A 16029-nucleotide genomic window follows, 5' to 3' on the forward strand; every position below is an offset into this window, starting at 1 on the left:
CCAGATTCCCAAGGGCTCTATACCAAGTCCCCTACTCGTTTTCGCTCGACACTGAAGATCTTCGACACATAAGAGTTCTTCCAGGAGACAATCCCCGCTTGTTCAGGGGAGATATTGTGCTTAAGAGCTTCAGGTAATAAGTAGGTGTCCTCCTACTCAACACTATGGTCTGTGGATCAGTGGTTCTCAAACTTTTGCATGTCAAGGACCCCCAAATTAACACGTATTTGACTGCAGACCTCCATTTGAAGATATTTTGTGCCAGGGACCTCATACAAATCCTCATACATCGGTGTTAAAATGTTAAAAATAAATATTCCACATGTTTTCAGTATTATATTTTTAATAGTTGCGATGCATCGCATTGTGAACTTGTAGATGAATATAGGGGTTAAAGATGTTAAAACTGATTTTGATGCTATATTAACACATTTTGCTGGGGACCTCCCTGGAACCCCCTCAAGGAGCCCTGGCCCTGGACCCCACTTTGAGAAACACTGGTCTATATTTCTCAACAGAAGAGTTGGTAGACCATCTCCAACCTGATGTGCTAGTTATATTGTATTAACATACTCTACCATACAAATTGGTAACTTAAAATATGATTTTATTCATTCAAGACTGCAGCTTATAAGACATTGAAAAAACTGCAGGGGACCAGGACGCCATTCGATCTAATCATTTTGTGGCCATTTAATTTGACCACCAACTCTGCTTTAAAACAGCACATGTTACATGTTTAGGCAATAACAATCATCCTTCCATAAATGTATAGACTCAGGGGGGTCCCTGCTAGGGGCTTGACTGTATTACTATGTATAGGGAAGACAATGAGTTTCATCCTGGCATTTACCAAGGCACCAAGGCAGAACTGCCAGTCAAAGTGACGACTGGCCAATCACAGCGCACCATCCCCGGACATGCTTGCAGAAACTCTTGGGTAATGAAGTCAAAGACGTTGGCTGCCATGTTATTGGTGTCCAAAGTGGCCACTGATACCCAAACTATTAGGGATGTAACGACGTATCGTGAATCAATTAAAATCGATTCAAACTGGTGACAATTTAAATCAATTTAATACAAAATGGATCGTGATGCAAACAGCAGGAAAAAAGAAGAAAACACAGTATTGAAAAAAATAAAAGAGGATTTACTGGATTACTGGATTTGTGTTTTTTCTGTCATTTGTCTGGAAACTAATTTTGTGTTTTAAAAAAAATGTGAAAAATGGTAGTATCGTGATTTTATATTTTTGTCTGATTCTCACATTTTCCAGGGAAAGGTTTGTTGGGAAATGTCGACATAGTCCACTCCGCTCTGTCTCGGTCACATGAAGGCGAGGCTCAGACTGAAGATGAAGCAACGGAAGATTGGCCTGAAGATGCACCCAAGTTCACAAATAAAAGAAGAGGCACCAGAATCCCAAATGTCAAAACATTTCCTGTTTTCCTACATTTACCATAACATATGGCTATAACTATAACTCTGATTCCCAGAACACATACCCTATAGGTATAGGTCAATAAAGCGCAGAAAAATGACCGAGCCACAAGCTCACAACGCGTCACATCGCGACGTGTTGTGAGCTTGTAGATCAGCTGTTTTTGGCACTCAAACACCGTCGTACGTGTAGAGTGCCAACAAAGTATAAATTAAACATATCGTCTCTGTCGGGTGGAAACCTCATATGTCCAAAACCGTTACTTTCCAGGATTAAAAAGAAAGAAAAAAAAGTAGCAGATCTACAAGCTCGAAGCAACGCGCTTCGCGCCGCGCCGCGTTTCGCGCCGCGTTTCGCGCCGCGTTTCGAGCTTGTAGATCTGCTACTTTTGATGCTTTTGTGTGACGCTGTAGTATGATCAAGTAGGGCGTTAATTTACGAAAAAACACAACAAGTTAAGACTATGGAGGTAAGAGGTTTCTGCCCCGACAGCAACGATGAGCGCTTTCCCATCAAACACACAGAGAAGAACACGTTCAAGTCCACATAGGGACTGAAAAAAAGGGGGGTAATATATAATAAACACAGTTCAGTTCCCCTGCAGCTTCTTCATGACCAGGCTGGTGGCGGGCGCGTCGGTGAACACCGTGCCCACAAAGACGCGCGAGCCCCACAGAGCGTGGCGGATCACCTTGCAGCAGCCCAGGTCCTCGATCTGGAAGCCCAGGTGTCGATACCGGTCGTCCGTCTCGAACAGCGAGTTGTTGGTGTATGAGCCGAAGAACTGCCAAGGGACCGGGAGGCAAAAAAAAAAAGATGGGACAAAGAATAAAGCCAGAGTTATCCTTAGTAGTACTGTAAATCAGTGGTTCTCAACCTTTATCATATTTTAACTGGGGACCCCCCACCCTGACAAGCACTTGGAATTGTAGGAGTTGAGGTTTGATTCGGTTCCACGGATAGATATTGTGAAAATTGCCGATCTACAAGCTCACCACACCTCGCACTAAAGTTTTGCTACTTTCTTATATTATTTGACGATTTGGACAATGTTTGACCTGTTATCCCAACAGTGCTCAGGAGCTTATACTGTAGATCTGCGGTAACGGCACGTAAAAAGTATAAATATTGCTCTATAGAGTAGGGATTATATATTTTTATAGGCTTATAACACATAAAAGCTTCAAAATGTACAGTTTTGTTCCATTTCCATAGAACAAAACATGAAAATCTTTTAAGCTTGTGTTAACACATCCACCGCCAAGGGCTAATCTCATAATGTACTCACCAGTGCCAAGGTTTTATTGTTGTTTTTAGTTTTTTTCAGGTCGCCATAGGCCCCGTTAAAATCCTTTAGATTGCCCGATCCAATGTTTGTAAACAACGGGCACATGTCCTGGTGTCTACTCGTCGAGACCGCGTGTCAAACGGAGCCGCCATGTTTGAGTTCTGATCGTTTAAGTTAACATGGGAAATGCGAGGATGAAAAACTACATGTCCTGTACAGCTTTTACAGGGGTTTATGTGTACGACTTAGAATGGAGACAGACGGGAAACAAAAAACGTGATCGCACTTCCGGTCCGATCGGGTGGTGTTACACTGAAAATGGTCCCCCTAGAAAATTAAAAAAAAAAAAAAAATCGAAAAAAAGGAAAAAGCACCACAGCCCGTAGGCTACGGGATTGGCGCTTAACCGTTGGATTTAACGGCCCGTAGAACTACGGGCCCGGCGGTAAATGTGTTAACCACAGACATAATTTTGGTACCTAGCCAAAAACCCACTGAGAAAACCCATAGACTTCAAGACAAGGGAACCAGAAACTACAAACTACAAAGGAACCTGCTCAAATCCTCCTCCATGTGTTTTATGGTATTCAGTGCTGAATAAAACGGGTAGTATATTGGTGTAGATGGGTTCTTGAAACCGTGGACTAGGTGGGGTCTGTGGGCCTTGAAAATAATGTCATGAGTATTGTTTTCAATGGACAGTTCACGTTTCTCAAAGTCTAAATAGTGTTTTGGAGGCCTCTCTCCAGCTGTCGTGCCCTACACTCTAGGGGAAATACCTGCAGTATTGACAGGAATGTCTTACCGCTAGGCCTGATGACGGGTCAATGAAGTCAGCCCAGAACCCTTCTGTTTGCAGTGCATAGCAGATCTCCTTGGCTCCAGCAATAAACTGCTCCAACACAACAATGGAATCCGTTAGTCTTGTGCAAGGGATTTTCAATTGAATTGAATTAATTTAACCCATCCAATCCGGGAAAGCATCTCTGTCATTTTAGATGTCTTTGGCTATTCAAAAATAGCACATATACAAGCTCATAGCGCGGGACCCATATATGTGCTTGTAGATCTGTGTGCAAATCTTTGAATACATATATTTTTAAAGCGAACATTTGCAGCAAGCTATATGTTGTTCCAGGGGCCTCCAGAAGCAAAGATTTAAGTTACAAATGTTCACTTTAAAAAAATATATATATATATTCAAAGATGTGCCGCGCTATGAGCTTGTATATCTGCTATTTTTGAATAGCCAAAGTATAAACTAATGGTTATAGCTCAAATCGAAAATAGCACAGATGCGTTCCCGGATTGAATGGGTTAACACTTAAGTCCTACATTATATACTTTTGTAGTACGACTTACAGCGAAATAGACGATCTACAAGCTCACAACAACACGTCGCATTGATGCAGTAAGCTTGTAGATTGTGACATACTTGCATAACAGACTGACAATAATAAAACATAAAATGCGGTACATTCAAACTCCAGCATGATTTAACGTCATGCGCTATGAATAACGCCAATGAGCGCAGTGAAGGGCTTCTGTCGATGCCATCAGACCAATTCCCAGCCTACGTCATATCTACCAAACAGTGAATAATGAACTTTGTCACAAACAAGCTCTTCTCTGATGGCCCTATAACCTCAATACAAATTTAATCTGACATTTCAATCAGACAGTGTACCAGCGAGGATGGTTGTTAACTCTTTGACTGCCCCGGACGGGAATTCCCGTCCGATGGCTCTATGGCTATCATGGCCAATGACGGAAAGACGAAAATATGGAAAAAAAAAAAATTTGAAAAATTATTATTTATTTATTTTTTGTGAATTTTTCTGCATTTTTTGGTATTTTTTTGGGGGGGTTTATCTCAAAGGAACTAGGAGATAACGCAATCCAAAAAATTGCTGCTCCATTCACTTCAATGTTAAAAAACAAACAGAGGAAAAATGCACCTTTTTCCTGGCAATGGGACAACACATTCTGAAATAAGTCTGGCAGTGAAAGAGTTAACCTGTTTGCTTTTGTCTGGACACTGGGGTCAAACATCAAATTAAGATCTGAGGCCGATTCTACAAATTCCTTCTAAATCAGAACATATCCATGAATTCAAGTCTCCATGGGGTGACTAATCGATTAAAAAAATATATGTTTTTTGGGTGAACAGAACTATCCCTTTAATGTTAGACATTAGCAGGAGAATGATGGACAATAATCTGCTTGCCTGGTAGTGGGACAATTGCATTTCCACTTTGGACTGCATCAAATCTTAACCACATTTAAACCCCAACATCCCTGTTCTGGGAGGAACAATCGCTCAAAATTGATCTACAAGCACACAAACGCTGCACGTTAAGACACGTTGTGTGCTTGTAGATCGGCAATTTTTTGGCGAAGACATTTGGTGTAGAGTGAAAAAAGTGTATCAAGTACAGACTACAAGAATAGTGGGTTTCAGTGGCTAGTTAAACCTGCTAAGAAACTTGCAACTTGAACGCCAAACATACCTTGTCCAACATCTCCTCCCTCTCTCGGTCTACATCTTCAGTCCAGGCTGTCATGTCATTCTGAGCTTTTTGGGTTACCGTGACAACCGTCATGCCACTGGATGGGGCCTCAGGAAACATTGATTGGAAATCTTTTGATTTGAGAAAAAAAAAAAACATTTGAACATAACAGTCACTACTTGTCTGAGGACAGTGTACCAAAACTGAGACCTGAATTGTTATGTTTTGATGCCCTCTGCTGGGCATAAAATGAACTGTAGAAATGAGACAATACACACGATCAATGTATGCGTGTGTAAAGACTTTAAGGTAGTGGTTCTCAACCAGTGGTTCCGGGGACCACCGGTGGTCCTTGAGGGGGTTCCAGGTGGTCCCCAGCTAAATGATGGACAGTTGGTAACCAAACGGACCCTTATAGGGTAGATCTTCAACTCTTGAGAGCGTAAAATGAAACCAAATGAACCCTTACGGGTAGATATTTAACTCTTGAGAGGGTAAAATGAAACCAAATGGACCCTTTGGACCGGGTTTCATTTTACACTCTCAAGAGTTAAATTATTGTTAAACATCTGCATTACTTCATTAAATAATTGTTATTTTGATCAACGTTTGCCTGTTATCTCTCCTATGGTACCAACATCAATACAGCATGGATGGAATTGTGAACAAAATCTTATCCAACAATAACAAAATATTCTAAGTTTTTCAGGTCCAATAAATAATGGACCTGGATATGAAAAAGGTTGAAAACCACTGCTATAAGGTAAAGATTGCAAGGTTCTTATTATATTGATTATTATGCATTATCAGAATAGGTTGTACCTTTCTTTAGCAGCTCAGGACAGGACTGTATGGCACACTCCACGTTAGAGTTATCAAAGTACTGTTCTGCTCTGTTGACGTTCTGCTGTGCGTCAGCACTCTCTTTACCCTGAGAAAATAAAGACAAGGAACATAGGTAAAACAAACAAGCTTTCAACATTAAAATCAACGTCCCACGCACTTGACAATAAAAAAAGTCAATTATTAGATTGCTAATAGAATTTACAAATTTTCATTGATGATTGAGGACAAAGTACTCCAATTGCAGTATACCAAACATTCAAGAAGATAATCTACAGTACGTGAAGAAATCCAGTTGAATGGAGAGGAACTTTGTGGAAAAATACAGTATGTAAGTTATGGTCACATGTTTTGACCCTAAAAAGTGTAAAAGAAACAACTGTGAATTATATTTTGGAACTCTTCATTCCTTAAAGGGCCATGAAACCCTAGGCAGATTTTGTAGTTTGTTTTCTGGTTCAGGTTTAAACTACAGCAGATTAAAAAACATGGCAGACTAGTATGCAACTCGGCCAACATTTTTAACTCCGATCTGTGCTCCTGGGGGTCTCTGGAACAAAATATTTTGAGATGGGGGTCCGCAGCCAAATACATATCATTTTGGGGGTCCTTGACATGAAAAAGATTTGCACAAATTTTCCACAATTAAAAAACAAATAGCCCAAAGAATAAAAAAAATGACACAGATGCGTTCCCGATCCTAATGGCTTAAACCTACCTGGATCTCTCCAATGAACTGAGCCAGCACCAGCTCGTGCCTCTCGCTGTTGGACTGGGCGGTCAGCAGGTCAGGGATCGTCCTGTGGGCAGAGTTCTTCCTCTGTTCCGCTGTCCCCTCCAGGTGGCAGTCAAAGCCCGCGTTACCGGGCAACTGGAACCTCAGGTCCTGAGGCCCAAACGGCCCCATGGTCTCGTCGGGCCACACCGTCCTGGGTCCTAAAATAACAACACAGGAAGATAGTTATGCAGAGTTCATGGATTAAAGCTAAATCAAATCTCACGACTAAAAGAATGTTGAATGGCCGAGTCCTAAATGTGCGATTGGTAAAAAAAAAGCGTAAAATGATGATGTTTTAGTAATATTGTTCCTGCTGTTCTACAAACTGCCAACCAGGTGAGAAATCACAGACTGAGGCTTTAAACCTTTGCTTTTACATGAAATATCCCAGACTATTAACACATTCATTGCCAGGGTATTAATTAATTAATTCATCCGACACTGCCAGTGGTTTTACCTTATTTTGAGTCTTTTTGACGATCCACAGGAAAAAAAATGTCAACGTGGATGTAAACAAAGGATGTCTCGGTGGAAAGACGTGTCTCTCTTCTCTCCACCGGAAAAAAAACATTGTGACCGCGATCGTCCGTTCTGTAGCTATCGGCAGTTGAATATAGCTTGTTTATACTAGCCCGTGAGAACTTTAATCCATGCGAGTTGTTGAAACCTTATGACTCTTTACATCCAGCATAGTAACCCATCCTATTGGTTTTGGATGACATGGTTGTAATGTCCACTTTACTGTCGTGTGACCGTAGACAATAGACAGGTGCGTTGCGGTCGGTGCGGAGTTGATTATTGACACCTGTCTTGTTTTGTGCCCCCCCCAAATACCATATGTGCTCGCTGGAGGAAATGTGGTCCGTGGGGAAACTCGTGGGAAAAGTGGAGATTTTTGACCAAATACACATTTTCTCCCAGAACTTTCGAATGGATATGAAACCAGATGACAATAAGCTGTACAGGCTCCGAACCCGGGGGCGACAGGGCTTTCTCTGTGGTTGCCCCCTCCCTCTGGAAGGCACTCCCCGACCATATCAGAGACGCACCCTCCCTCCCTTCCTTCAAAACCGCTCTGAAAACCCACCTGTTTAAAAAAGTTGAGATTGATCTCAATCTCTTGGTTTACTGTTTTTATTGCTTATTTGCTTGTCTGAATTTCAGGTATTATTATTATGAAGTTGCAGTAATTCATTATTATACTATATACTATCTTATAAATATAATATAATAAATACCCTATTTTTGTTGCGGTTTTCAAATATCTTTTGACACAGAATCAAATGTTTTACGGTCATGATTCACCAGGAGCCTGGATGGCTTGGTTCCAGGCTTTAAATAATTCATATAAATATTTTCGGTAATCTCTATGGGACAAATGAATGTGTTTTCTATCTGTGGCACCACAGCTATGCCACTGCTATGCTATGCCCTGTATGGAATACATGAAATGTATGCAATATCACAGCTATTCTAGGGCTCAGCTCTACCCATGTCAGGTGGAGGGATGGCCACATGGGGCTCATCAGAGCCAGAGGAGGACCCTGCCTGGGAGAAGGCTCTGGCTCCAGCAACACGACGCACCAGGACATGGAGGCCCGGCAGGTAGGTCACCATCCTGGCTCTGCTGCAGAGCACCTGGTGACAGAGGGTGAGGAGCACGTTATTATATACACGGTCAATGCCGGATCCATGTCCCATATGACTCCAATCACTTCTCTTTCAGCTGATACCAAACATCATGTCATCCGTTGCCCTACATTCTTGACACATGCAATTTAGTCACAAACAAAACAGTAGTACATGCCACTTGAACACACACACACGTATTACTATACTCTTGGCCATATTATACTATACTTTTGGCCATTTTAAACCCAACCCCAACCGTAACCTATAATGTATCGATTTTCCCAATCGTAACCGTGAGCTCTACAATTATTTCTTTTTTATAGCGTATACAATGACAATACGCAATTTACGTCTCCCCCTCACACAAACCAAGTAACCAAAACAAACAACAGTAATAGAACAAAACAAACAAATACAAACAACAGAACAATGTGTTTGTAAAAATCAAACCAACCAACCTGAAGCGCTGCCTGCCCTGCACCTCACACTCCAACCTCAACCTACACACAGCACCCCCGTGTCCACACACACACACCTACACGTGGATTCTCATGCATGGAAACACCCCAGGGCAGTTCATGAATAATATCCACATGTAATCGCATATCTAGCAATCTAGTCTAATGGAATAGTTTGAAAAGAGCTAGCAAACGTGCCATGGACATGAAGGCCACCCGAGCAAGACAAACCTTGTGTCGACCGACTCGACCAGGCAGCGAATCTTGAGATTTTGGCTGGGTGGAAGAGTTGGATGTTATATAGGAGGTGCATAGAGGTGTAGCAGGAGGCAAAGCAGTAATAACTAAGGGTTTAGAGGCGTGCCGACTATAGGTTTAAATGGGAGAGTGCTACACACCAAGGCTTTTATCTAGGGATGCAAATTATCGATTAATTCATTAAATGCTAGTTGATAACCTTATCGATCGATCGATTAATCGATTAACTGATAAGCAGTGTTTTTTAGGACCAAAAGGAAAATTCTTGTCCGAAAATGAGTGCAGAAACATAATTGCCTTGATGTATATAACATTAAAGAGCATCAGCTGGACACAGACACACACACCTCCTCTCTGCAGTGCTCTATGGAGTCTGTCTCGATTCTCTCCAAAAGTTGAATGCAATTATTATCTATACCTGACATCCAGAGTGCAATGCTTATCCATGTTTTCCATCGCCCCTCCAAAACAGAATGCGTCTTTGTCACAGAGTGTCTTTGTTAACCATGAAAACAACAACTCTCTTTCACTTGGAAAATGGTCCTCCTTACAAGATCGATTCTTCAAGTTCTACTGGGTATAGTAATACCTGTGTGTCTGACACACACACACACACACACACACACACACACACACACACACACACCCCTCAATGGGAATAAGCTCTCAGTTCTTTTTTACAGTTTTCTCCTTTTGACAGATATGTACAAACACGTATGTATGGTCAATAAAAACGTCAATCAATACAGTAAACCCATTGAACACGTTCTCAGACACGTGACCATGTGAGCAGCAGTAGTTGAGGCATCTGTAGATCAGTGTTTCTCAAAGTGAGGTCCCCCTGCCACATAACTCTGTTGGGGTGGGCAACTCAAGTGGGCACCTCAATGTAAAATTGGCTGTTTTGTCCAAAATATCCCCAAAAATATTTGAAAATGGTTTTAACCCATTAAGACCTGGAACGCATCTGTGTCACTTTTTCATTTGAGCTAAAAAGCATTATTTTACACTTTGGCTATTCAAAAATAGCAGATATACATATACAGGTTTTGTAGAAATTGTAGATATTTTAGACCTTAATTGTGGAATGGTCAAGCATGTTCTAATCATGCATACTTTACATTACTACTGAAGACCGTTATCTAAATATTTTATCTTTAAACATTTTGGACAAAATAGCTCATTTTACATGGAGGTGCCCACTCCTCCTGTTACCTGTAACTTTTTGGTTCCATTTGTACACTCTCAGAGTTATGGGGGTCCCTCCCTGAAATGAATAAGTTTCACAACAAATACTTTCTAAAAGAATAAAAGTCTTACCCGGGACATCCTGATCCTGTTGTGCTCTCCTCTCCTGTTGTCCTCTATGTCTGGAGAAAGAATGATGCAATAAGAACACTTCAAAGAAGAGATCAGGACAAACATTTGTTCTCATGATGTATTAATACAAACATAGTACAGGTAAACGTGCAGCTAAACGGTTGTCTTATCTACCGAGAAAAGTTGCATTCTGATTAAGTGATAATTAATCAGTGGTGGAAAAAGTACTCAAATGTTTTAGTAAAAGTAAAAGTACCAATACTGCAATGTAGAAGTACTCTGTTACAAGTAAAAATCCGGAATTCAAAATGTACTTGAGTAAAAGTACAAAAGTAGTACTATCAAAATGTACTAAAGTACCAAAAGTAAAAGTACTAAAATGTTTGAAAATAGCCTAGGTACTAACCTTTATAATGTAATAATTTATATCTGCAAAGTAACTAATAACTAAAGTCTTCAAATAATTGTAGTGCAATATTTGCCTCTGAGAGGTAGTGGAGTAGAAGTAAAAGTATAGACAATTGGAAATACTCCAGTAAAGTAAAAGTACCTCAACATTGTAGTTAAGTACAGTACTAAGTAAATGTACTTAGTTACTTTACACCACTGTTAATTGCTGTAATTAAGTAGTAGTGTAAGTAGTGTAATTTACACTACTATGCTGTAAGGTTAGTAGTTGTTTACAAATTACCCCATATGGCATTGGAAGATGCCTAGTTAGCAACAGGCTAAGAACAGTAGCAAACTTACCAGCTATCAAACTCCAAAGTATGATAAATACCCTACAGGACCACTAAACATTAGAATAACTTTCCTTCTCCATGTGTAACTAGTAATATGATCCGTATCGTAGCTACTTCAGTGAAATAAACGTGTGTAGTATGTTGACCCTCTAGTCTAGCTATTGACTTCACCTTGTGGTGCAACAACATAACTCTGTGTTCTACACATGCGCACTGCGCTGTGGACGGATACTGTGAAAGGACAAAATACACTGCTTTAATACAAGGCGTTTTAGAAATGTCATACATCTGCCACTAGATGGCGGTACAGTACCGTTGTTGCATGAACCACACTGACAGTCCTTCTGAAGTGATAAACACTGCTGCAACACTACTGTACTGTAGTCAGCAGTGGCGTAAAGTATCTACTCAAGTACTGTACTTAAGTACAATGTTGAGGTATTTTACATTTTCATTACTAATACTTCTACTCCACCACATCTCAGAGGCAATTTTTTTAAAACTACCACTACAATTATCTGAAAACTTTAGTTAGCCTACTAGTTACTTTGCAGATATAAATTATTACATTATAAAACATACATTAACCACTTCAGCCGATCTACAAGCTCACAACGCGTCGCATCGCGACGTGTTGTGAGCTTGTAGATCTGCTATTTTCAAACATTTTAGTACTTTTACTTTTGGTACTTTAAGAACATTTTGATATAGATACTTTTGTACTTTTACTCAAGTAAATTTTGAATTCTGCACTTTCACTTGTAACAGTGTACTTCTACATTGCAATATTGAGACTTTTACTTAAGTAAAACATTTGAGTACTTTTTCCACCACTGGTAGACAGTGCCACTGCCCCATATGTGTGCAATTTGACTGACTATTGTCATGCCAAACCCCTGAACAGTGTCCAGTGTTTGTGACAAGTTTGGTGCGGTTTGTAGAAACGGAGCGCCTGTGGCCCCTGGGGGGCCCGCCTTGTGTGTCTACGGCAGACTAGCTCTGGTCCAGAGCGTTAGCGAGTTCTCTCTAACGCTCTGGACCAGAGCTAGGTAGACCCCTGAACATTGTTTGTGCCAAGTTTGGTGCGGATTGGAGCGACTGTGCACCTGTGGCCCCTGGCGGAGTCCCTGGGGACCACATGTGGCTCCTGGTGTGACTATACAGATCGACAGGAAAGGGGGAGAGAGAGACGGGGAGAGACACGCAGCAAAGGTCGTCGAGAACATTAGAGAACATTAGAGCCTAAGTGCTCGGACCGCTAGCCAACTTCACACATTTTCAACCTATATCTTCAATTGGTCCTCACTAATGCTCATAATAAAATGGTACAAAAACAATCTACTCAGTCTGTGTCTCAGAGGAGGGCTGTGGACAGTTCATAAACCCGCCTACCAGTGACATCATCGTTAGGCAGGTTTATTTTATTTTATTTGTATTAATGCAAGAACAATGGCTTCCATTATAGCATCCTAGCTTTCCAGGTATAGAAAGCCTGAAGTTTCTATTAGCTTGGATTCCCCATCGATGAAGTCACTGGTAGCAGGTGGGTTTCTGAAGTGTCCACACTCCACAGCCCTCCTCTGAGACACAGACAGGGTAGACAAAAATGGTGCCATTTTATAATGAGCATTAGTGAGGACCTATTATATGAAGATAGTTGAAAAGAGGGTTAATGGACAAAATACACAGTTTTAAATAAGGAGTTTAAAAAATGCATACATTTGCCACTAGATGGCATTACACTACCATTATTGCATGAACCACACTAGGCTACTGGGTTTGTCTTGTCATCAGAGCAGGTTGTTGTCAAGCAGGGGGGTCACCGGGTCAGCGCTCTCTGTCTCACCCATCTCACCCCACAGCCACCTCTAACTGTCTCACCCATCTCACCCTATAACTCTATATGGTCTCACCCCACAGCCACCTCTAACTGTCTCACCCATCTCACCCTATAACTCTATATGGTCTCACCCCACAGCCACCTCTAACTGTCTCACCCATCTCACCCTATAACTCTATATGGTCTCACCCCACAGACACCTCTAACTGTCTCACCCATCTCACCCTATAACTCTATATGGTCTCACCCCACAGCCACCTCCAACTGTCTCACCCATCTCACCCTATAACTCTATATGGTCTCACCCCACAGACACCTCTAACTGTCTCACCCATCTCACCCTATAACTCTATATGGTCTCACCCTACAGCCACCTCTAACTGTCTCACCCATCTCACCCTATAACTCTATATGGTCTCACCCCACAGCCACCTCTAACTGTCTCACCCATCTCACCCTATAACTCTATATGGTCTCACCCCACAGACACCTCTAACTGTCTCACCCATCTCACCCTATAACTCTATATGGTCTCACCCCACAGCCACCTCCAACTGTCTCACCCATCTCACCCTATAACTCTATATGGTCTCACCCCACAGACACCTCTAACTGTCTCACCCATCTCACCCTATAACTCTATATGGTCTCACCCTACAGCCACCCCTAACTGTCTCACCCATCTCACCCTATAACTCTATATGGTCTCACCCCACAGACACCCCTAACTGAAGGGTCTCTCACTCTGAGGAGCCCAGTGCAGTGACCAGTCTTCAGTGTCCAACATTACGTAAATGCATGTTGCCATTATTGTCTGTACATTTGTTTTTATTTTATTCTTACTAGATTTTATAATAAAAGCCACCTGAGGTTCCGATTTTTCAAAAATAGCAGATCTACAAGTTCATAGCAGGGCACTCGGTGCCGCGCTATGAACTTGTATATCGGCTATTTTTGAATAGCCAAAAGTATAAAATATTGATAAAGCGGTTACACAGATGCGTTCCTGGTTTGAATGGGTTAATAGGTCGCAGTAACTCATCTGTATTGCAGGTTCGTGTTTTGTTTGTTTAAATATTTTTTAATGAGGTATTCATACTCGGGTAGGCAGCCATTAGCAAACTGTCTTATGAAAGTAGAAAACATCCTGGTCCTTGAGGCGAAAGAATGTAGCGACGGAATGTGATGAGAAATAGCTTCTTGTGTGAAATAGCCCACGTAGGCCTGACGGACCCGCTCCTGTGCCTTGTCAATGCACTCTGGGTTTATAATTAGAATGCAATAATTAGTACACTAATTAACTCCAATAGACCATGGTTCTGTTCCACCTGGTGACTGACATGCAGTGAGTCACAGTGAGTCACACATGACATCATTAACAGCTATGAAGACAGTTACAGACAACATATGACATTGTGCATGCAAGCAGCAAGTAAAAGTACCAATACTGCAATGTAGGTAAATACTCTGTTACAAATAAAAGTCCGGAATTCAAAATTATTAATTAGTAAAAGTAAAAAAGTATTGGTATCAAAATGTACTTAAAATACCAAAAGTAGAAAGTACCCATTATGCTGAATGTCCCATTTCACAAGTTTTCAAAATCTTTTGTAAGATCTACAAGCTCACAATGGCCGTGGTGTGATGCATTGTGAGCTTGTAGATCGGCTATTTTCAAATGGCCGAAATGCACATAGGGCTGAAGTGCTTAATGTATGTTTTGTAATAATAACAAAAATCGAAAAAGTAACTCAAGTTTTCATATAATTGTAGTGGAGTAAAAGAACAATATTTGCCTCTGAGATGTAGTGGAGTAGAAGTAAAAGTATTTGAAAAGTGGAAATACTGTTAAAAGTACCTCAAGATTGTACTTAAGTACAGCACTTGAGTAAATGTACTTAGTTACTTTACACCACTGCTTTATGACAAACCAGATGGTTCTCCCTAACAGAGCCGGGCTCAAGTCCGGCCCAACCCAACCCCAAGGCAATTCTATCCAAACCTATTCTTTGGCTTTGAATTCTGAATGTTCTTCTAGCAGCGCAAGCCAGACTAAGAGCCTATAACGTTGGTAATAAATTATATTTAAGTTAGTTCTACAGTGTTTTTTTAAACACTTTGCCAGACACAAACTTTGAGTTATTTGGTGAGAAGTTCAGACCTGTGCAGGCTGTCTAGTTTGGGTTGTTATTTATGTTGGATGGACAGGTCTTGACTGGGGGAACAAACCCATTCTGTGTGCTGTGCTCTTTTCATGGTGGTGTGTAGTGGTGGAAAAAGTACTCACATTTGTAACTTTTAGTAAAAGTATCAATACTGCAATGTAGAAATACTTTGTTACAAGTAAAAGTCCGGAATTACAAATTTACTTGAGTAAAATCACAAAAGTATTGGTATTCAAATGTACTTAAAGTACCAAAAGTATAAATTACTCATTATCACAAGTTTTCAAATAGCAGATCTACAAGCTCACAATGTGTCGCATCGTGACGCATTGTGAGCTTGTATGTATATAGGGCTGAAGTGGTTAGTCTATGTTTTGTAATAATAAACAAAATCTACATACAGTAGTAGCTAGTAACTACATTTTTCAAATAATTGTAGTGGAGTAAAAGTATATAATAATATATTTGCCTCTGAGATGTGTAGTGGAGTAGAAGTAAAAAATACAGAAATTTGGAAATACTCCAGTAAAGTAGAAATACCTCAACATTGTACTTAAGTACAGTACTTGAGTAAATGTACGTAGTTAGTTACTTTACACCACTGAGTAGTTGAGACGATAAATGATATGATAAAGATGATGATAAATGCATAGCATGCACACGTATATTCAGAACAATAATGCACGCTCCACTCAATATCAACGATTCAATGAGATGCACAGGTATTTCACACACGTACGCACGGCCAGTATG

At 40.8% G+C, this 16029-nt stretch overlaps 2 protein-coding genes across 2 annotated transcripts in view; both read right to left on the reverse strand.

Annotated features, from left to right (window-relative positions):
* The window catches only part of LOC308073623 (rho-related GTP-binding protein RhoE-like), a 528647-nt gene that overhangs the window by 257008 nt on the left and 255610 nt on the right, over nucleotides 1-16029 (reverse strand). The window lies entirely within an intron of this gene.
* mmadhcb (metabolism of cobalamin associated Db) lies at nucleotides 1058-11461 on the reverse strand. The gene is made up of 8 exons (XM_080412448.1): nucleotides 11279-11461; nucleotides 10529-10578; nucleotides 8351-8498; nucleotides 6801-7018; nucleotides 6062-6170; nucleotides 5240-5370; nucleotides 3535-3621; nucleotides 1058-2225 (listed from the first exon to the last, which is right to left on the reverse strand). Exons 2-8 carry the CDS (start codon nucleotides 10535-10537, stop codon nucleotides 2031-2033), a joined length of 897 nt encoding a protein of 298 aa, XP_080268574.1. The 5' UTR covers nucleotides 10538-10578; nucleotides 11279-11461; the 3' UTR covers nucleotides 1058-2030.

Source organism: Gymnoscopelus braueri (genome assembly GCF_963280865.1).
Source record: "Gymnoscopelus braueri genome assembly, chromosome: 18".
Classification (NCBI taxonomy): Eukaryota; Metazoa; Chordata; class Actinopteri; order Myctophiformes; family Myctophidae; genus Gymnoscopelus; species Gymnoscopelus braueri.

Bases quoted from the DNA above. Each gene is read 5' to 3' on its own strand.
- mmadhcb (XM_080412448.1), bottom strand. The intron at 3,622-5,239 runs GTATGTTTGGCG...GTGTTGGAGCAG, and splicing joins GGGAGGAGATGTTGGACAAG to TTTATTGCTGGAGCCAAGGA. The intron at 2,226-3,534 runs GTAAGACATTCC...GTCCCTTGGCAG, and splicing joins ACCCGTCATCAGGCCTAGCG to TTCTTCGGCTCATACACCAA.